At 40.3% G+C, this 23374-nt stretch overlaps 1 protein-coding gene across 1 annotated transcript; it reads left to right on the top strand.

The window, feature by feature from the left end:
* Positions 1 to 203: 203 nt before the first annotated feature.
* On the top strand, positions 204 to 23338 carry slc15a2 (solute carrier family 15 member 2). Its single transcript, XM_086267644.1, has 23 exons — positions 204 to 286; positions 377 to 463; positions 2004 to 2091; positions 3261 to 3402; positions 3799 to 3891; positions 4259 to 4358; positions 4786 to 4876; positions 4958 to 5035; positions 5984 to 6066; positions 6243 to 6326; positions 6434 to 6523; positions 8723 to 8767; positions 9054 to 9089; positions 11647 to 11735; positions 13447 to 13528; positions 13871 to 13996; positions 15292 to 15453; positions 18111 to 18157; positions 18309 to 18416; positions 18695 to 18794; positions 18873 to 19016; positions 20063 to 20167; positions 20964 to 23338. The coding sequence occupies exons 2-23, from the start codon at positions 455 to 457 to the stop codon at positions 21162 to 21164; spliced, it is 2103 nt and encodes a 700-aa protein (XP_086123770.1). The 5' UTR covers positions 204 to 286; positions 377 to 454; the 3' UTR covers positions 21165 to 23338.
* Positions 23339 to 23374: the final 36 nt, after the last annotated feature.

Genomic DNA, 23374 nt, shown 5'->3' on the forward strand with positions numbered 1-23374 from the left:
ATAAATGATGCACTCGAAGTCATCCAACCAGAGATATGCGCTTTGACCCGCACATCCATCCCACAGTCAGGTCTGCGGCTGAGTGCAACAACGACTCTATTGTACCAGTAGATCCCGCTTCACTGCAACTTGCGGACCTCCCTCCCCCCCCCCCCCCCCCCCCCAAAAAAAAAAAAAATCGAGTGAAAGGCGTTGTAAATATACGCATATATAAACACTCATCTGCTACCTCCTTTTTAATATTTCACAAAAGACCGAAGTACGGAGGCTCGCTGCTTTTCCTGAGGTGACAAGTCCAGTGTTCTGTGGTGGAATATTAACTTTGAGTGTACTTTAAGAGTGTAAGTGTCCGAGGTTTTTGCATCTGTGCCTTCAGAGAGCGGAACGGAGTGGGACGGACTTGGATGACAGTGCTGCCGTAAAGATCCCAAACTCTCTCATCTAAAACGACAACATGGGAAAGGTAAACGTGCTGTTTTGTGATGTTTTGCGGATCATGCGCTGAGTTGCTCGGTTAGTTTTGTTGTGCATCTCTGATTTTTACCACGCAAAGATGCGTAGTAAAAGAAAAGAAAACAAAAAAAGAAAAACAAGAAAAGTTGTACGCGGGTTGGAACGCGTGCAAATTCCACGTCTGTGGAAATAAAACACGCAAAGATGTGTTGTTGACGTGTATGCGAAGCATGCAGAAGTGGGCTAAGGAGACAGAGGGAAGTCTGCTTTGAGACCAAGCTCTCACTGAAGCTCTATGCTAAATTATTATTGGTAAGATGATGCAACAGGCACCCCCTCCCCTCTAAAAGTAAACCCACACTAACTGCTGCTTGGAGAAAGCTGGTGCCACATGTGGCCTGAGCGATTATGTTTTTGGAGGTAGCAAATCCAATAAAGGATCATTTTTAATATGCTTACTGTACAGATTTGTTTAATCTCCAGGGGTATCATGCAGAAAATGGACAATATCTACCACGCTTTGATTTTCCTCAGTTGTAGAAAACTGTTGATACAGCGAGGTAAAATTATATATCAGAGGCAAATTGAATGGACATGTTTTCATGCTTTGATTAATTGAAATTAAATGACACCAAAACTGACATGGGGATGGGAGTAAATGTGTTCGCTGAACATTTGGTAAACAAACCCTTAAATTAAGTCTTAGCAATTAAAAAAAAAGAAACATTACCAAGTAGGGAGGCACAAGTCTAACTACTCCTAGTGTTTATCTGCTTGTATACACTGGAGTGACTGTGACTCACTGACTGCCTAAAGCTCACTGAATGAGGCCATGGACCTATGATGATGATGATGTTGATGATGATTAAAACACTGACCTCATATTAATTACATCCAGCTCCAGATCAGTGAGCACATCATTACCAGTAAAATTCTACAGAAGCCTCCATTTTTAGCAGCCGGTTGTGCAAAGTGTTTTACTGCTTGTAGACAGTTTGTATAGAGCTGTAAGTACATGAATCATATACCTTTACATACCAGGGCTACAGCTGATGTGAATGATACGACCTGACAGATGGCATAAATTGTCAAAATGCACTAAAGCAACAGCATAAAGTTGCAGATCATTGTTAATCAAAACATCCCACGCGGTGTTTAGTTGAATACTAAACATCCACTCCACAAAAATCCACTCAGAACTCAAGCGATGGATATTTTTCTTCATTTTAACTGAGCCTGGTCTCATTAAAGCTTTAAACCTATAAAACTTCTATTTCTGCGTAATGATTAACTTCAGTATCTTGTGAGATTGACTAACAGGAAGAATCTATCAGCTACATTCCTCTCTTTTCATGTCAGAGTATTCTCTGTCAGAGAATAAAACTATTCACTGAACCTGCCAGTTATTGTTTATATTTGACGAAGGTGGGGGGAAAAGATTAGATAGTGGATTCTGGATGTGCTTTACTTCAGTGTGATTGTTTGGAGAAAATGTGTACTCTTTAAAAAGTGCTGAACTTTGTTCTGTTAATACATTTTGCTTCTTTTAGAAAATTTTTGGGACCAATTACCCAGTCAGCATCTGCTTCATAGTGGTGAATGAATTCTGCGAACGCTTCTCCTACTATGGCATGAAAGGTATGCAAATAAATGCCTGGGCAATGTTACAGTGCAAATCTATATAAAGCCTAAATAAAAGCAAGGTTTTCTAGATTCACAGAGTACTTTTAGCTTGCTACATTACAGATTATGAGTATTATTGGGGCAATATAATAGAGAGGCAACAAATAAGATCTCTCTTGTTCCCTCACACGACCTCACTTATCTCCACAAGTGACAGATTTACTCCAGCCGGATCACACACAAACACACATGTAAATACACCACGCAATTTCCTGCAGTTTTAAGCTGATGCACTGTGTCCACAGTTTCAGCTACTGAAATTTCTCCTCAATCCGAGTGAACTTAAGACTCGGGGGTTTTATTTAATTATACTGTCTCGAAAATGTGAGAGAATATTAAAAAAATAGACCCCAAATATCGTATTTATTTCAGTCATTAGTAAAAATACCAACGGTATTAATTTTACTAATGAATAAAAGACGAGAGATCGCATCAGAGAGGTAAGTGGTTTGAAAATAATGGATTATTGATATTCTGTAACCATCAGAATAACCAAGTTGTTTTGGATTTATTCTGGTGGCCTCTACAGTAATTTAAGAGCTACAAGCTAGCACAACTGCAGTCTGCCAGGAAATGCCATCTGCTGACGGAGATCAAGAGATGTAGTTGAGTGCTCGGGAAAAGCTAGGACGTCTGTTTTGAATGAAGATGTTGCTTAGTTAACAGTGTGAGTTTTGCAGCACACAAGGTTCATCTTGAACTTTCCCAAGCGACTCTCGTGTCTGTTATGGCTTATTTATTAGGAAAATGTCCCACAGCTTTTTGGTTTTAGGTTAAAATGCCTTAGCTTACCTGAATGACAAACTCAAACCCAGAATGTTTACTTGTGGATCGTCTAAGCTTAAATGTAAGCACAGTGGGTGTCACCGATTACATTATTTAATGTGATGGTTTAACCAGCTTAAAAAAAAATCTTATAACGGAATATAATCGTGTGGTATTGTTGAATTCATGAACTGCGGAGGATTCGCTGAAAGGATTCTGAGTGCAATAATACTTTTAGAATATGACAGTTCATGTTGAAGGCTTACGATGTATTGTGGTGTTTAGGTGTGGGCTTGGGCTTCTCCATCCTGTGAGCTGATTCACAGCTTATGCTTGCTCGTGTGTGTGTGTGATCACAGCATTGCTGACACTCTATTTCCTCACCTACCTGAAATGGGACAAGGACCTCTCCACTGCTGTCTACCATGCTTTCAGCGGCCTCTGCTACTTCACACCCATACTGGGAGCTTTCATTGCTGACTCCTGGCTCGGAAAATACAAGTGAGTCTCTCAGCTGTAAATGCACTAAAGTGTGGATTCAAGCAAATAACAAAAATACATTGTGCAAACTGTGTTCATGTTATGTGGATACTTTCTAAGCTTCTGCCACTGGAAAAAACAAACATTTGTTGCCATCGATAAGTCAAAGATTTGGGTTTTTATCTCAAAACGTCTCACTTCATAGCTCGAAATCTTGACTTATAGCTAGCAAAAAAAGTATTTTTCAGTGGTGGAAACAGGCACATTTTATGCGTGTGCAGTATTTCATCATCTCCTTTTGAGCTGCTAGCTTTGCCTGACGTTGCCTGCTACTGGAGATGAATCATTCTGAGCACACATAGAGATTTTGAAGAAGGCCTGAATGCCCTGTACATAATCACAGCTTGCTCCCCACAGGACCATCATCTACCTGTCCATTGTATATGTGATCGGCCATGTGGTCAAGTCGGTTGGAGCCATTCCCACCGTGGGAAGCACCGAATTGCACATGTGAGTTGTCATGAGCTAATTCTATCACTCTGCACAATCACAGCCCAGCACTGTTAGAAGAGGATGAGGTAAGGAGGTGTAATAATTAATAATCCTTATTGCACTGAAGGAATTTGAGCATTGATTTCAAAAGTTTTGAATCAGGATAAAATTATTTTTTTGGTCCATGAACGTCATGTCATTGATAAACTGATGCCCATCACAGTTCCCAATGCCATACAGTTTCCCATAATTTTCACTCAGCGATTCTTTGAGTGCCATTCATCCAATCTCTTCTTTCTTTTCAGCACTGTACTGTCATTAATATACACTGTGTTGTAGTTTGAATCAGCAGTTTGTTTGTGTTTTGTGTCCGTGTGTCCTACAGTGCTCTGTCCATGTCAGGTCTGATACTCATAGCTTTGGGCACCGGAGGGATCAAACCCTGCGTGGCGGCGTTCGGAGGTGACCAGTTTGACGAGGAACATGTAAGCCTTCTTTAGTTTGTGGAAGTATTTGTATTATTTTTATTGGTACACCAAGGAAACAAGGTTATCAGAAACCAATCCCAGCTATCTGATAACTTTTATATAATGCCTTTTTTTGAGGCGCGGCTTAGTGATAACTACCTGCCCATCATCAAACATTAGGTACTGAGCCACACATACTTCTCAGAAGTTATCTGTGTCATGTAGGAATTGGCAGTTGCTCGCTAACTGCTTTGTTACTGTGTAAAAATAATACTTTAAACTGCAGTGCTAGATTTACTCGGTGTTATTGGTGTCCAAACAGTGTTTAGGACATATCCGAAAACTCCTCTGAGGGCTTATATACTCTTTAACACAACAATGGTCATGTGGAGTTGTTGTAGCAATGTTAAACTCAGTAAGTGATTATGTTTTTGATCCCTTCTAGACCACAGAGAGGCAGAAGTTCTTCTCTATTTTCTACATGTCAATCAATGCTGGCAGCTTCCTGTCGACTATTATTACACCCATATTGAGAGGTGAGCACATAGTCGTAGTTTTACATGTTACATTATATCCAGTGAGGTCCACTGTGTTAATAACACACACCACTCCTGCAGGTGACGTGAAGTGTTTTGGTGGAGACTGTTATGCTTTGGCCTTTGGGGTTCCTGCAGCCCTGATGGTTGTGGCTTTAGGTGAGTTTCCACCTCAACATTTACAGAGTTTTCTCCAAGTGCTTTTCAAATAGAGCAAGGGATTTTTCAACATAGCATTTCTAACTTGACAGTTTTCTTTGGGAAGCATACATTATTTCTGTTGGTGCACAATAACAGAATTATTTCAGGGAAAAAAAATACAAAACACGGTCAGCTCCCTGAAAAACGGACCTTTTTATTTGAGCCATAGCACAAACCTCTGCTGTGGCAAGAAAATCTTGTAAAATCAAGTCCCTACATTGTCCACAGTTTTTTTTTTAGCCCTTTCTGCTGTTTTTGAAATGCTTTAATCAACTTTTTCAACTCAGTATTTAGGCATGAAAATAGTGCCACTAATAGGGACTGAACTCACATGTTGTCCTTCTTCGATTAGAATCTTCAGTTCCATGTTTTTAGCAACATGTTGCTAAATGCAGTAAGTGTGCTTATGATATCCGATGCTGCAAACGTTGACCTATTTTCAAACCTGCCAGTCGCATTTCGAGATCTGAGCTTTATTCCAGGCTGTGATCAGCATGCTGAGCTTGCGTTTTCACGAGCCGGCCTTACACTTGATCAAGACCCATCCACATTTGTCCTGACAGTCAGTTGTCTCTGCCTCTCGGTCCCCGTCACCCCTGATCCTTATGGGATTCATGCTCAACTGAACCCTCGCTTTGAAAACAAACTGTGATTTAATTCTTGAGAGGTCACAGACAGATCGCAGTGAGGGTGAAGCAGAGGAGGAGCTTTAGTGCTAAAAGCCTGAAGCACGTTTACAACATGGTAGGTTTTATTACCCCAAAGCCTTCATTAGCAGCTGTGAGAGGACAAACCATCCTTAAATAGGTACTCAGTATTATTTTGGTTGTTCTGACATCAAGGCAATCACTCGCTGTGATCTTCACTCAAACAAGTCCAGTCTGACTCTTCATTTATCGCACACAGTTGTCTTCATTGCTGGCAGCAGTCTGTACAAGAGAACTCCTCCCCAGGGAAACGTCCTTTGGGAAGTCTGCAATTGCATCGGGGTGAGTAATCCCATACTTCTCCCTCGATTTATCTGAGAGCTGAAGTGCAAGCACATTGATTTACTGCTTTTTACTGCCAAGAATCATTAAGAAAGATATGAATTTCACACTTCGGGGTTTCTGTCTCTGTTGTGCACACTCCATTTTCATTCCAATTATTTACCTTTGGCCTACAGTTTGCACTTAAAAATCGTTGGAACAAATCAAAACATGACCCACCGAAAAAGCACTGGTTGGACTGGGCTGAGGAGAAGTACTCGGTAACGTCAGCGAACTCCTTCTATTAATTCAGTGATGCGTAGAAGTTTTTTAAAAGTCATCTAACTAGTGTGTGTTTGTTTGCGCGCGCGTGTGTTTTATTTTACAGATGCGTCTGATTCAGGAGATAAAGATGGTTTTGCGAGTTCTGGTGCTCTACATCCCCCTCCCAATGTTCTGGGCTCTCTTTGATCAGCAGGTAAGACAAAATAATAAATAATAATAAACTTAACTTGTAAAACAGAGTTACTTTTACATAATGCAATAACAAGTCATAATCCAAAATCAAAAAGACAACTACACACAAATAAAATAACCGAAAACAGAAGACATTAAACCTTAACAGTGTGAATATTATGACAGGTAAGATAAATAAATACATTTATAAGAATGAATGAATTTATTTACCGATTTAAAAGTAGTTGCTGGAGAAATCCACAGCTCTAACACAAACTGTCCTTCTGTAATGAGCGTGCAGGAACGGATAAAATGTGTCTGAGGTGCGAGTAAATCTGTGATGTAGGTGTTGTGAACCACTTTTGCGGCCCCGAATGCAAGACTCAGGACACAGGAAATAAAGTCAAAAATCATCTTTTAATGCTGCAAGTTCAATGAAATAAACAGAATCCAAAATATTACAGAATAGGACAATAAAATCGAAATGCCAGATATGTGAACAATGCAATTAAGGACAAGAGGAGTCTGAGACAACATATAAACAAGACAGTAAGGGGTGGGGAAATAGCCAAAACTTTCAAAATGAAGTAAAACTAAATACATGTTTCTGTGCCTGTGAAGGCAACTGTTGGTACCTACAATAATATAGATGAAACCCCAACAACCAGACGAACAAAGCACTTGGCAACAGTGGGAAGGAAAAACTCCCTTTTAACAGGAAGAGACCTCCGGCTGAATCAGTTTCAGAGAGGCGCAGGCGTGAGGAGCTGAGGGGAGTGAGACACAAGGCTAGACACAGAGTATTGAAATAAAAAAAGGAAGTCACTAAACAAGTAACCACTATCAAGACAGGCTTATCAAGACACAAAAGGATACGTCGAAGGCTAGATTACGCAAGAGATCAGAATATAAAACAGTACTACATACCAACACACCTTCAATGACATTACTAAAAGCTTAAAAACTACAGTCCAAAAATGCAAAACCTTGGGTTTAAAACCCAGAACCATGACAGTAGGTAGCAGCAAGACCATGGAAGACTTTAAAACAGGGGTGGAGAACTCCACGTCTCAAGTGCCGGTGTCCTGCAGGTTTTAGATCTCACCCTGGGTCAACACACCGGAATCACATGATTAGTTCATTACCAGGCCTCTGGAGAACATCAAGACATGTTGATGTCATTTAGGCATTTAAATCAGCTGTGATGAATCAGGTAGCCAGTGAATTGTAGTGAGGCTGGCAGTGATGCAGTGTTTTGTTTTTGATTTTGTTAGTCTGAACTCATGTGTTTTGAATGAGATTGAGAGGGAAGAGTGACTTTTGGTTGGGAAAAAGACATATGAACCTTCACAATGAGCTGCTCTCCATTATGTATCCAAACCCCATACTTTATACACCATGCACTAAAGTTAAATGCCCAATGAAAATAAGCTCTAGGAATGTGATTAGCACATCAGTTCAATTCGGTTTTATTTATATATCGACGAATCACAACAACAGTCGCCTGCATTGTAAGGTAAAGACCCTACAATAATAAAAAGAAACCTCCCACCAATAAGACGACTCCCTGTGAAGGAGCACTTGGTGACAGTGGGAAGGAAAAACTCCCTGTTAACAGGAAGAACCCTCTGGCTCAGGGAGACTATCTACCGTGACCGGTTGGGGATGAGGGGAAGAAGACAGGACAAAAAAACACACTGTGGAAGAGAGCCAATCATTAATAATAACTTATGATTAAATATTCTTAAGTATTATTTAAATTGTGTTCCACTGTTGTACTCAGGCCTTTATTTCCAGTTTAAGCAACATTTACAGTCACAGCTTTTACTTACTTTTTAATCAAAAAGAAAAACTTGCCTCAGTTCCCTTCCTACTTGGACAGACTGCATTCTGTGTCAGCACAAGATCAAGGTCTTGTGGCGAAACTTTCTTGCAAAATCCCATAAGTGTCTGTTATGTTCTCCTCTGACCAACAGTCAACACAACCATCTGATTATAGAAAAACCTCAAAGCCACATTCAACATTCCTGTTTCTCCTTCCTCCTGTATCCGTTTCTTCCTGTAATTCGACTGATTTAAAACTGATTTCTTAGAGGACATGTCAGAAATACACTATCCCTTTATTATTATTATTATTGTCCCTTCCAGGGAAAATGAGGAAATCCCATCTGCTGTGCCTTAAACAAATTTGACAGTAACAGATGTCTTTTCTTTATTGCAGGGTTCCCGCTGGACACTTCAAGCCACGAGGATGAACCTGGCTTTTGTAAGACCTTACTTACGTGAAGTAATGGTGTCAAGATGTTAAAAAGCTGATGCTGTATTTTCACATTGTTATCAGTGGGCTGGTTTAGATTAGCATCTGATATCACAAACAGTCTTTAGAAGAGAGCTTTTCTTTGTTAGGGTGTTGCTGCAATTTATCATTTTATTCTAGTAAATAACATTGTTTATGGCTCGTTATCAAGTCAAAAAATCATCAACTCATCAAGTTTAGATTTATAAAGATAAAGTTTAAGTGTCTCTCCTGTCTTTGTCTTCTTTTATTATAGGGAAACTCCTTCGCTATTAAGCCTGACCAAATGCAGGTATGTGCAGCTTATTTGGCTCTTGCTGGGATGCAAATTGTGCGCAGTCTCTGCTAATCTAAAAAAGCAATAATGAACGGCAGAAAGTCCAGAGAAAAGCAGAAAATGATTGTGATGGATGCAGATTTCTTAGCATATACTTGTAACAGTACTGATATATGTGTATGTATATGACCCAAAGTAGTTTTCCAGTGGTTTAGCAAGCGAACACACTGTGTTTCAATGCTAATTTTTACCTTTGGAAATGGGTTAAGTTAAATTTACTGTATATTGCAAGGATTCAGTATTTTATTTATCACTGGGTAAACTGTAAACTGCTGACAACTGAAAAACATGCTTTTCTGGCTGATCAGCATATTTGAATTTCAGTAAGAATGATAGATATTTTAATGTATTGTGGCTTTTTAAAAACATTTCATGGTGCTCTATGCAGTCCCCTGAAAAACTAAGTACACCCTTACAGTTTCTATAGATATTAAGAGGGTAAACAGCAGCCAGGTGCTGCTAATCAAATGCACTTAATTCATCATGAACAAGTGTGAACACTTCTATGGAAGCAGAGGTGTTGGCAGTTTGCTGCTCTGGAGCTCTGTTAACACAATACCACAGCCTTCCCAGGAGTGGAAAATTCAAGAGCTACATTTCCGACTCTGTTTGCATGGAGTCTGTTAGCATGCTAGTTAGCATGCTAGATGCTAAAGTTCATCACAGTGCTGGCTTGTTTGTAAGGGTGGCCAGGAAAATGGCAACATGACTTAGGTTTGCAAAGTTGCATCTGGAGAAAACTCAAGAACAATGGAGCAATGTCCTTTGGATAGTGGAAGTAATGCATAGCTCCATGTTTGGTGAAGATTTAAAAAAGGGACAAACACTTCATTCGAACTATGTTGATGGTGGGGTGATGATTTTGGCTTGTTTTCCAGCCACAGGACTTGGACACCTTGCAGTCACTGAGTCAGCCATGAACTCCTGTGTATACCAAAGTATTCCAGAGTGAAATATGAGGCCATCACCCTAACAGCTAAAGCTTTGCCCAAAATGGCCCATGTAACAGCACAATGACCCCAAGCACAGCAGAATGACTGAAAAAGAAAAGAATCAATGTGTTGAAATGGTCCCGTCAACCCGATTGAAATGACTGTGGTGGAACCTTAAATGAGAGTTGTGCAAAAAATAATGCCCACACAAACCTCAATAAATGGAAACAACACTGTAAAGAAGAGTCCTCCAAAATTCACCCACAATGTTGTGTTAATGATGAGAGGCTGATAAAGTACAGAAAACCATTACTAAAGGTGGTTCTGCATACTACTGAATCATGGGGTGGACTTAGCTTTTCTCAGGACTTCATAGAGAGCTGTAAAAACTTTATTTTCACATGAATGTATGTGATTAGTGTCTCCTCCTCTTTTTTGTTTGTGGCAGTTTATCATGTCATAGTTACAGTCACAGTTTTTTCCTGCTAAGAAAAGCAGTAAAAGATGGTGACATGTTAATCTGCACTTGACCATTGGTCATGGCCTTCATTGCAGCCTTTATGGTCACTGGATAAATGCCAGACTCAATTTTTTTCTATTTATTTATTTAAAAAGGACAACACCGTTTGACATATTTCCAATACAGAGCACGAAATTGATGTGCTGCATTTAGAGTTTATAGCTCATCCCTTATCCACTGAACTGGATTTCTATCCATTAGTTTCAGAATTTGGTTGTATAAAGGTGTCAGATGCTTAAATATAGTCGGTGGTGCTTAGGCAATATGAAAAATTAGAAAATATCATCGAATGGATAAATAAACGAGCTGCTGAAATGAGCGTGTGGTGTTGAAGTTCATAGTCAAAATTTATGGTTGAAAGTGATTGTAGTTTTCATTGCTAAAACATTAGTAGTTTAAACTACAAACTAGTTGCAGCCACACTGTCATTACAGTCAAAAATAAACCAAAGCCATCAGGAAAAATTAAAATGTTTCTTTTTATCTCCAGTGTCAGCAGGCACTGTGGATGTCATGAGTGAGGCTTACCATGTGAGCCTTGCATTGCAGCTTCACTTATGCCAGTAAAGAGCATTACACAACTTGACTATAAAGTGTTAATGGTTACCGTGTTTTTAAGCTTTACGATTTAAAGACTAAGCATAAAAAAGAGCTTCATGTTGTTCTGATATAAACAACCCGAGACTCTCTCCCTCGTAGTCTCTGTTAGGTTTCAAAGCCAGCGTGCTTGAATACAGCACCATAATTGATGGAGTGTCCTGCACAGCTGTTATATATTTCTAATGCAGAACCTACCAGCTAATCTAAGGCACAGATTTTAAACATCCAGTGAAAAGAAGCATCTCTCAAGTCCCCTCACTAATGAAGACCAATGTTTGACTAGGCTGTGATGAGGCTATTTTCATGAAAACACTTTTATGGTTCTTCTTCACTGCCATCTCTTTACAAGCAACACCGAATCAGAATCTCTCTTTATTGACGCAACATTTATGATTTTATGGACTCTACAGAGCTTTTATAGAGTCGTTAAAAGACTAATTTTCCTCCCCCTTGTTGTCTAGATGTTGAATGCTCTGCTGATTCTTGTCTTTGTGCCTATCTTTGACCTCATCATATATCCGCTCGTTAGACTCTGCGGACTCAAGATCACGTGAGTAGTGGATTTATTTGGCTTTGTTTTGTACTGCCACCTTTATTTCATTCAGGATCATCTTGTAATCTCGTAAAATGGGAAAAATTAAGCATGTGATTCCACATATATTTCCCAGGATTATGCCTTAGAAAAGAAAGTTAACGATTGAGGGAAGTGTCTGTAAACACAAAGCTGGTATTCATTTACAAATGAATGTTTAATGAATGTTAAACATTTACTTTTAAACCCGACTCCAAAGTACTTCTCACAGTGTAAATATGAATTTCCATACTTGTTTCTCAGGTAGGGAAATTCACAGGGTCCAGAGAGTGTTAGTCAAAGCCATCTTTATTCATTCGACACGCATCACACCACAACTTCTCGACCCTCTCCAAACCCTGATTCCTCGTGTTTTAACATGGGGAATTGAGGATGCCACGCAGGTGCATCCGCCCTCCCTGCACGGCACCGCACACCACGCCCCACCACATTACGTTTTTGGTCGCATTAGCATGCATGTGTGTAATCATTCTACTTGTGTGCACGATAGCTCATAAAGTTTTGAATGATTTCTGATAAATCTTTGTAAGCGTATAGAGTGAGGTCATATTAACAATTCATTAAAATGTGACTTATATCGACCAACGTCTTCAAGGTCAACTATTAGTTAAAAACTGACATAAAACCTTATAACCTGTAAGTATAAAGAGACGGTGGTTCTAGTGAAATGTGTAATGTCGACATATAGAAAGTACTGCAAAAGGATTTAAAATATCAAGTAACATTTGACCTCTGGCCTCTCCTTCAAGATTTTTAGGTTGATTTGAAAAAAACATAATAACGCTGTATAGAGCAATTTAAAACTGTGTTTCTTACTGCCATCCAGCCTATCCAAGCTGCCATAGGCCATCGTTTGTACTAACAACATATAGGCATATATATAACTGTTCCCACAAAGTTGGCAGCATTAAACTGTCCAAAATGTCTCAGTATGCTGAGGCATTAAGAGTTCCCTTTACTGGAACTAAGGGGTGAAGCCAAGCTGCTGAAAAACAACCCCACACCATAGTCCTCCCTCCTTGGAGTCAGACAAGTACTGTTCTGTAAGAGCCAAACTCAGAGTCGTCCATCGGATTGCCAGACGGAGAAGTGTGATTCGTGATTCGAGATCACGTCTCCACTGCTCCAAAGTCCAGTGGCGGCATGCTTTACACCAATGCATCCAATCCGATATTTTTTTGTCGTGCAAAGCTGAGAAAGAAATTCAAGCTCACACATCAGTAAAAGCATTTTGCATGATCCATATACAGACACAAGAAAATAGAAATGCTTGGCAAAAACAGGATAATGTGAACATTTTAGACTTCCCAAAGTTTCCCAAATCATATTCTTAGTGGACCAATTTTCTTTTTAGGAGATCCTGACTTTCTGGAGTTTGCACCCAAGTGACGTAACGCTTCTGAGAGTATCCCAACAATCAGATGATCCCCAATGAGCAAGGAGTTGGTGACAATAGGAAACAAGAACTCCCTTTTAACATTAGGACCAGACTTAGGGATGCACAGCCATAACAAGGAAATAATGCGACAGAAAGTTTGTCAGGGAGGACACTGGTGTGGAAATAACCCTTCTGATAAAATGATAAAGCCACGCTTTCAGAATATTTTAAAAAGCAGTGAAAAACAGGTAAAGGTATTAACTGTTGGGCACCAACTCTCTCTGTTTTCAGACCTCTGAGGAAAATGGCCATGGGAATGGTGTTTGCAGCCCTGGCCTTCGGAGCAGCCACTCTGGTGGAGGTGAACGTTGTGGTACGTATGAGCAGCAATCATAGTGATTGCATCTTGCTACAGAAAAGCACTCACACTCGGCAAAACCCTTACTGCTCATGTTTCCAGGAAAACCTGAATGTGTACAGTTCAGATGTATAATCATAATGGTAGCTTGCAGTTTTAAAGTTTGGATGCCAAAACTTAACAGTATCTTTTTGCTGATATTAAGTACATTTGCTTTTTCTAGCATGCCCACCTGAATCTTATACTTTAACTGTTTTGTTGTTGATTTTATCTCATAGTGATTGTCTGACTGGTGAAAAAGTGTTTTTGCTGATATTTTTCCATCACTGTGCTCTGATTTGCTTTTCTCTCTAATAGAAAACTGTGGTGAATCCTGCACCTGCAGGGAAGTGTCTCTTGCAGGTTGTCAACCTTGCTAAAGATGATGTCAGTCTGAAGGCTCCTGGCACCGATCTGTTTCTACAGTCAATCAAGTACCTTGAGGTAAGAAGAGTGCAGGTGGCTAAACTTTTCATAATTTTCACTGTGGCTCAAGGCGAATAGAATTAAAAACCACATTTCCCTGTCGTTCACATGTACATGTACGAAACAATAAATAAACAGAATTCAACTAGTAATACATGTAAGAAGAGAGAGATAAGACAAAACTACTGGCTGTAGCTCAGGTGGCAGAGCAGGTCAGCCACTAATCAGAAGGTCGGTGGTTCGATCCCAGGCTGCATCCTGGCTGCATGCCAAATATCCTTGGGCAAGATACTAACCCCGTGTTTGCCTACTGGTGGTGGTCAGAGGGCCCGGTGGCGCCTGTGTCCGGCAGCCTCGCCTCTGTCAGTGCGCCCCAGGGCAGCTGTGGCTACAATGTAGCTTGCTATCGCCAGTGTGTGAATGTGTGTGTGAATGGGTGGATGACTGAATGTAGTGTAAAGGGCTTTGGGGTCCTATGGACTAGAAAAGCGCTATACAAATGCAGGCCATTTACCATTTACCATTTAAAACTCAGTGTGCCGTTAACAGTGAAAATGCTATTTTAACTTTGATTGAGCTGTTCTACAGAAACAAGAGATTTCATAACTTCCATCCATCCATCCATCTTCATCCGCTTTATCCGGGGCCGGGTCGCGGGGGCAGCAGCCTAAGCAAAGAGGCCCAGACCTCCCTCTCCCCAGCCACCTCCTCCAGCTTATCCGGGGGAATACCAAGGCGTTCCCAGGCCAGCCGAGAGATATAATCTCTCCAGCGTGTCCTGGGTCTGCCCCGGGGCCTCCTCCCGGTGGGACATGCCTGGAACACCTCACCCAGGAGGCGCCCAGGGGGCATCCTTGTCAGATGCCCGAACCACCTCAGCTGGCTCCTTTCGATGTGGAGCAGCAGCTGCTCTACTCTGAGCCCCTCCCGGATGGCCGAACTTCTCACCCTATCTCTAAGGGAGAGGCCAGCCACCCTTCGGAGGAAGCTCATTTCTGCCGCTTGTATCCGCGATCTCGTTCTTTCGGTCACTACCCACAGCTCGTGGCCATAGGTGAGGGTAGGGACGTAGATCGACCGGTAAATTGAGAGCTTCGCTTTTACACTCAGCTCCCTCTTCACCACGACGGACCGGTGCGGCGTCCGCATTACTGCAGCTGCAGCCCCAATCAGTCTGTCGATCTCCGGCTCCCTTCTCCCATCACTCGCGAACAAGACCCCGAGATACCCCCAGATTTCATAACTTCATTCTGGCAAATGAGTAAGTTTATAATTCAATTTTCTAAAAACATTAACTCTCTGGCTTCTCTCAGGACCCTCCTGGTTATGAGACTGTTCCACTGTCCAACGGGGAGCTGAATCTTGAAGTCACTGTAGTCAATGGAGGAAACTTTTCGGCTACCCAGAAGGTTGAAGAGAAAAAGGCCTACAGTGTCATCATTTACCCCGACGCTACTGGAATCACCTACACATTAGTGAGTGTTCCTATGAGCTGTTACCACATCTTCACTTTTTTTCCCAACACTGTTGACTATTGAGAATTAAATAAGCAATGAGTACAGTTTGGTTTTAAAAGTATTTTTAAAAATCGACATGAGGTCAGCGCTCTGATCCAGAAAGCAGGTTCAACAAACTCTGAGTCTGATCATAAACTCTGTGTTGGGAAACCGAGTTTCCTGTTCCAGTTAAATCAACTCAACTGTGAGTCAAGCATGTGCGTGTGTAGCGAGAGAAAGGCGTCATCAACAGAACTCCATGGCAACGGGTATATACAGAGCAGAGCCTACAATTTAACATAGTTGGCCGAGAAATATGAATGAGCGCCACTGTGGACGAGAGAGGAGAAAAGATCCTGTCATCATTTCCCAACTTGAATTTTCTTAACATTTAAATTTTAAATTGAATTATTCGTGTCAACGGCTGGAAGGGCGGTTTGTTTGAGGAGCGGACAGAAAAGCAGACGACCGAGAGACAGGATGACAGGATTTAACAAAAAGCAAGCGTTTGTTCAGGCTGATAACTAAACACAAAAGCAAAAGGCAGAGGCAAAAACTAAACGTTACGTTGAACTGGAAAAACTAAAACTACGCATGAAAACCATAACATGAACATAAGGATGAGGATGAAGAAAAACCAACACTTGAGAAACATGAAATCCATAGACATGACGGAAAGAAAGCAAACGACCTGACAATGAACAAAGGCAGACAGAGGACTTAAATACACAGCAGGGTAATGAGGGAAGCGGAAACACAGCTGACACAAATGAACATGACACCACAGGGGAAGCAAAACTAGACACACTGAACATGGAACACAAGACCTTCAAAATAAAACAGGAAACATGACTTAAACACCTGGACCAGACAACATGGAAACAAACGTAAGTAAACATACAGTCAATGCTATAAATGAATTAATACTAAATAATAGAAAACTAAAACATACCAACACAAAGAATTCACAGAAAATCCATAATCTCAAAAATGCTGGGTCATAGACCGAGCCCCCTGACGATTTAGCTATAACGTAAGTGGGACAAGCTGTCATCTGCAGCAGGCAGTTTAATTAAAAATGAATCATGGACCTTTGATAATAGGACAACCTATTTTGATCATTTGCAGTGGAAAAGATGTCGAGGTTCAAATTCAAATTTTTAGACGTTTTAAAAAGTTCATTATCGTTTAATGACTGTATTTCAGCGTGTGCGCACATTTAACATGTTGTCAGAACATGTTCAAGTTCTCTGAAACTCTGTAAACTACTCTTAGTCCCACTGCACAATCTGAAAGCCATTTACGGCTCATCTTTACAATCTTGACATCATCTCCAACACGATGCCAATGTTGCCATACATTTTTCCATCAGTGTGACAGATTACAACACAACAGCAAATGATTCTTCAGTGACGAGTGTTTTTTGTGACTAAACCATCATAGTTTTATTTAAACAGTTATTACCACAGGAATGGACGTGAAATATTTAACTGGACATTTCAGGGAACTGGCGAACACATAGACATTTATGCATTTCCATACGTGCTATAATATCAGCTGTCGGTCAGCTGGTTCAGGTGCAACAGAAGAGGAAGAGTCAGAGAGAAATGATCCATTTAAATGAAATCTCTTTATGGAAGAGAAACCCCAGAGTTGCCATCATCTTGTGGTTGTGGAGTTAGACGTGTCTGCTCGATCACATTAAATAAACACACTAAGCAGACAAGTCCGCTTAGCAGTTTGGTGCTCCTGGTTCACACTGAGGTCAGTTAGTAAAGAAAGGCAAAAATACAAATGCAGAAATTCAGATTAAGCTGTTTTATTGTGGGACTCGGTAACAGGAGATTAATACATCGGCACCATAGGTACATCATAACCACAGATCATTCTAAAAACCTACGCAGAACAGAATAAATCTTTATTGTCACTTTTACAAGAACAATGATAGACAGTTAGGCTAGGTAGATTTTTATATTAAAATTCATATTTTATTTATTAAAATTCCATTAGAATAAGTTAAAGAGGTAGTGCAAATTGAGTAAGATGGTTGCATTATAATAAATATGGTTTATAAACACAGTGGAAATGTTAACAGCACAGTTAACCTTCAATTAAGGTGGAGGTAGGGCATCTTTGACAGCCTGTGGGTAGAAACTTTTATTGAGTCTGGGGGGGGGGGGGGGGTGAATCTGCATGCCAATAATAATCACATTAACGTCAGAATTAGGAATTATATTATTAATAGCCTAAGTGTAAGGAATCACAGATGTCCGCAAATTCCTGGAGATTGCAAAAACTTGAAATTCTCAAGCGAAAATTTACAAAGAAGTGGAATATGTTTGAATAAAAACAAAAGCAAAAAGAGCGACCCAGGATTTGTTTCCATCATGGCTGCCACAACCACAAGCCAATGAACACATAATGCACCAGCACTCAGTGGGTTAGGTCGTTGGCTCTACAAAGATTCACCACAGAAGTCTAAATCAGCTGTAAGAAGCTGAAGGATTACACAGACTCTCTATGAACGCTAATCTCCATTAATATTTATACAAGTTTCTAAAGAATTTCCTTGAGTCTAAATTGAAAATATGGCATAAATTACAAATAGCAGGTGTTGATGTTTTTTAATCTTTCAGGTAGAAGATCACATAACAAAAAACGATGAAGGGAATCCATTATTGAGGTAAAACCTTTTTTACCTCGAGGCTGTTGCTAAGCTTTTGTGCTTAAGCTGTAAAGCATCTGAATCTGCTTGTTCCCCTGCTGCTTTAAAATATAGGTCAACCTGGAATAATGAGGTTTGCTCACGAGTTCTCCTGGTTCATATTTAACAGGTTCCTCAACACACAGCCGGAGGCCTTAAACGTAACGGTGGGAGATAATAATTTCTACATGTCCTCCGGGTACAATGTGACTCATAACAAGACCGTGCAGCGGGGCGAGTAAGTTGGACTTTTGGGAAGTGGTGGTCAAAACTGGAAGGAAAAGCCCTAATGCCAAATATCTGCTAAGCTTTTCCCAACCTCACAAAAAAGCAAAACAAGAGACATCACTTTTTTCATAATTCCATGTCCAAAGAGATCATAATGTTGAAGCTGTGATTTTTTTTGTTTTGTTTAAAGCAACAAACAGTGTTAATATCAACGTATATCTTGTTAGTTAAATCATGCTGTTTGATTTTTTTCCTCTAAATCACGTACCTCTTCTGCCCTCTGGACAGATACACTGATGTCACCTGCATTTCAAACTCAGGAAAGACCTCTAAACTTAACCTGGGCCTGCTGGACTTTGGCGCGTGTTACACTGTCATTCTCACAGAGGTCAGGATGCTTTCTAACAACTTCATTTAGTCATCACAGATCATAGCAGTTTTACAGCCCTTCTGTGTCCCTTCTCAGGAGGCGGGTAAAATTGTGCCTCACAAGATCGAGGATGTGAAAGCCAACAATGTGCACATTGCCTATCAGATCCCACAGTACATCCTCATCACTGCTGGAGAGGTCATGTTCTCCATCACTGGCCTGGAGTTCTCCTACTCACAGGTGAAGTGATACACGCTACCTATCAGGATTACCTGTACTCGTTCCACTGAAAATCTTTGTTTGGAATATTAAACACTGAAAGCTTTTTGGCTTCAAAGAAAAAGGTTTTCAAGGACAGTAGCTTCCAACCAGGAAAATTCTCCAAACTGGAATACATCTGGTTGGAAAAAAGGGAAAATTGTCTTACAACACTTTTGTCCATATTAGCAAACACAGGAAGCTTTATACTTATACTTAGCTTTAAACTGTAGCACTTAGATGTATTAGCCCAGTACTGGTCCGTGAGTCGTTTGGTACCGGGCCATGAGAGTTGAGGTTCGGGTGTGAAATGTATGGTTTTCAGGGTTTTTATCGGTTTTTAGCGTTATTTTGTTATCGTTTTTGTCGTTTGCTTGGTTTTTCTGTTTTATTTTTTATTTTTAAAAAATAATTTTTTATGTTTCTGTAAGGGTTAATCCACCAGTATACACAGACTTCAAATTTACTGCTGACTTCTCTGTGTGCCAGCTCAGTTTTAGGGTATAAAAATGTGAATTCAGTTGAAAAAGGTTTTTTAAACCAATGTTTTTGACCGATTATGGAAATATTTGTGGTTTCATGACAGGTGGGCTGATAAAATTTGTTAAGCAATTTGAATAGAAATTCTTACTGAAGCAGAGTATGATGATGTAAAGCATTTAGCTACCTTTTTATTCCAATGTAATGGCCATAAAGCTGACATCCACTAGCTCGCTGTGTCAGAGGAATGCTGCGTTTCAGAGCAACCTGTGACATTAAAGACTGATAAACAAGACACAGGTTTTTAGAAGAGCTGTTTATTAAAGATCCTATGAAATTGGAATTTTCTGTAGAAATACTTAGAAAACGGTGCGTTTACTATTAAAATTTTAATCCACTGAACGTTGCCCAAGGAAGTGATTTCCCCTCCAGATCTGTTTCTGTCATATTATTAAGATGTCAAATTCCTACTTCACGAATCAATGAAATATGTCCCAGGGCTGCCAGCTGTCTTTATTTCTTTAACCCTGCATCTGTCTTACCCCCAGGCTCCAGCCAACATGAAGTCAGTGCTGCAGGCTGGCTGGCTGCTCACGGTGGCATTTGGCAATGTGATAGTGCTGATTGTGGCAGAAGGGGCAGGACTGGAACAGGTATGACTCTTGAAGGGCATTGTGGGAAACATTTAAACTCTTACACAAAAAAGAAAGAAAGGCTTTTAATCACCGGCCACTTCATTTGGTTCAACTACTCAGCAATCGAGCATCTAATCAGCTAATTGTAGCAACTCAGCTGCAACTGGCAACATGCACCTAATAAAGTGGCCGGAGAGTGTATAAACCCTAACTACTGAAAATTACATCTTAACGTGTTAATAACTGGTAAGGATCGTTATTGTAATTCAGTGAGACACATAGAACAAAATTTGTTGTGTCTGTTGAATGAAAGAAAGCTGCATCGCACACCGGCCTAATAGATGATGTCATAAGATAAGATAAGATAAGATAGAACTTTATTAATCCCTCGGGTGGGTTCCTCTGGGAAATTCGTAAAGCAATATACTTAAGCGATAAAAACACTGAAACGCTTTAAAGTAACAGAAATATAATAAAAGCCATAAAAACAGACTCTAATGGACAAAAAGAAAGATTAGAAGTGCTTTGTACAAAAGTTTCATTATTGCAATGTATCATAAAGTAGAAATAAACCAAAGCTACCTGTGCACTGTAACAAGGTTTAATGGAGAGATAAGGATGAACTTGGGGTATCTTATAATCCACTGGAGCGTGTTTCTCACCTCTTTTATCCCACAATGTGTGTACCAAAAATCGCCAGCTTAAATAAAACGTACTTCAGCAACTAAACGGTTCTGTGTCTTGGTGAGCAACAAATGAACTGAATCGGTCGCGAGCGCGTGCAGCAAACACTAAACTGTCTCTGTTATCTCAGTGGATAGAGTTCTTGCTGTTTGCCTGCCTGCTGTTGGGCGTCTGCATCATCTTCTCCGTCATGGCCCACTTCTACACCTACGTTGACCCCGAAGAAATGGAGAAGCTTTACCTGGAAAACTCAGTGAGGGAGGAAGACGACAGTGACTTCAAGAAGAAAGACAACGAGATAGAACTGAACAAAACGGGGAAGAGCACCTAAATGTAATACCGCGACATTAGTCACACCTCATTATACGTTTGGCTGCTTTGTGCTTTATAAAGGTATTATTTTAGTGAAAATGAAACTCTAAGATGTGATTGTTGGAGATTTCTTGTGGTTTTAAAGTGTAGGACTCGTGACATCATTTAACATATGTTGTGAAAAACTCCCGTTTTAAACTTTATAACCTTACAAGGAAAGGACTTCCTGAATCAAACTTAAAATATGAAATAATATTCGAGGAAGACAAAATAGTCATTTCTGCAAAATGATCAATAGTGTTATTAAAGCATGTTAATACTACACTGTATATATTTGTTGCATATTAACCCCATGTCAGAATGCTGTTCATGATAATCACAAGCTGTGCAAATATTGGACAGAAAGCATTCAGTTCGCTTTGTGTGCCTTTATCACAATGTTTGATTTCCAGAAAACAAAGCTCATCATTACTAAACGTCTGATGTGATATGATCTCTAATTACAAGGGTTTTTCTGCCTGTTTGTACCTGAACAACTAAACAAAACGGAGTTTCTCAAACAGGTTTCAAGGGTCTGCATGTAGTGCAGCCAGTGTCTGAAACAATCTTTCAGTAGTCGTGGATACAAGTACACAAATTTACAAGTTTGTCCCTCTAGAGCTGTGTTTTGTTTTTTTTTTGAACGGCACGGTGGTTAGCACTGTTGCCGCACAGCAAGAAGGTCCTGAGTTCAATTCCACCATCAGGCCGGGGTCTTTCTGTGTGTAGTTTGCATGTTCTCCCCGTGTTTGCGTGGGTTCCCTCCGGGTACTCCGGCTTCCTCCCACCGTCCAAAGACATGCAACTTGTGGGGATAGGTTAATTGGATAATCCAAATTGTCACTAGGTTTGAATGTGCGAATGAATGTGAGTGCGAATGGCTGTCTGTCCCTGTGTGTTGGCCCTGCGACAGACTGGCGACCTGTCCAGGGTGTACCCTGCCTCTCGCCCCATGACAGCTGGGATAGGCTCCAGCGCCCCCCGCAACCCTGAAAAGGATAAGTGGAAGCGAATGGATGGATGGATGGATGGACAAAAAAAGTCACATTAGCCACTTGAATTTTAAAAAAGTTCCAGTCTGGTTGTTTGGATCTTAGAAAGCAGTTGTTTCATTACAGAACCTCGACCACTGGATAGATTTCAGTCCTGATTTATCAGCTTTTGACTGTAACTCAAAACTGCTTCAGAAGTCTATACAACGGAAAATAGAAGGATTGTATTGACACGTGTCACATGTAGCGCTAATGGTTTTCCCCTTTTACTCACACATAGTTAGGTTTAGACTTTTAACATTGATTAAATGACTTTCACATATTCGATGCTTGAATCCTCTTTTGTTCTTGGATTGGCTCCTTTGCAACCACAGACACAGTTTTAACGTACACATGTAAGCCTAGACGGATTCATCAGGGGTACCTGGGGTTCAGCATCTCGCCCACAGGCACGTCAACAGCTGCAGGAGCTGGGGAGCGAACAAGTAACCTTCTAAATAGGAGACAATCTAAGCAGCTGTGAAAGGAAAGCTTTCTGAGGGCCTGGGTCAGAAAGCAGTGAGGAGCGTAAGGGATCCATACAGGAGCTGAACAAGTAATCTATTGAAAAAGTCCACTTTTATTCATTCAAAAAGTCTTATTTATGTCACCTGAAAAAAAAGAAGCAGCCTTTTTTGCATTCATTTGTACCAATTGTAGTCCTTGTATCCACCTGTGAATGATTTCCCTGTAAAGGTTTCTGCTTTGCTGACGTTGAAGTTTAAAATTGTGGAGAAACATCCAGCTTTGTTTTTGCAGACATAATGATTTCTTTTACTGTTTATAGGCAGAAAAATCACAGATATGAAAAAAAGTAAAAATTATGAAAGAATTTCTTGCTACTGTTCATGCTGCTCATTGGGACACGTCATCATCACAGAGCCATCTTTGCAAATCAACAAGTGTGCTGTTAAAAAACAAAAAGAAGTATGATGCAAAGTGCTGTGTGTGTGATTTTTTCAAACCTGCAGAAACTGATGTTTTTTGCCTGTGGTTTGTTTTTTGACAATATGTGATGTTTTTGATTCAGGGAAAAGTATAACTTTGATTTTTCCTCCAAAGTTCTGTAAATAAACTTGTTTTGTGATGTTTGAAGTTTTAATGCAGATTAAAACTTGTATTCTTGTCAATCGTTTACTCCCGTTTATCATAACTGCAA

Source organism: Aulonocara sp. 'chitande type north' Nkhata Bay, linkage group LG16 (assembly GCF_057382095.1).
Source record: "Aulonocara sp. 'chitande type north' Nkhata Bay isolate Kocher_YH1m ecotype deep benthic linkage group LG16, A_spYH_male_GT1.1, whole genome shotgun sequence".
NCBI classification, from domain to species: Eukaryota; Metazoa; Chordata; class Actinopteri; order Cichliformes; family Cichlidae; genus Aulonocara; species Aulonocara sp. 'chitande type north' Nkhata Bay.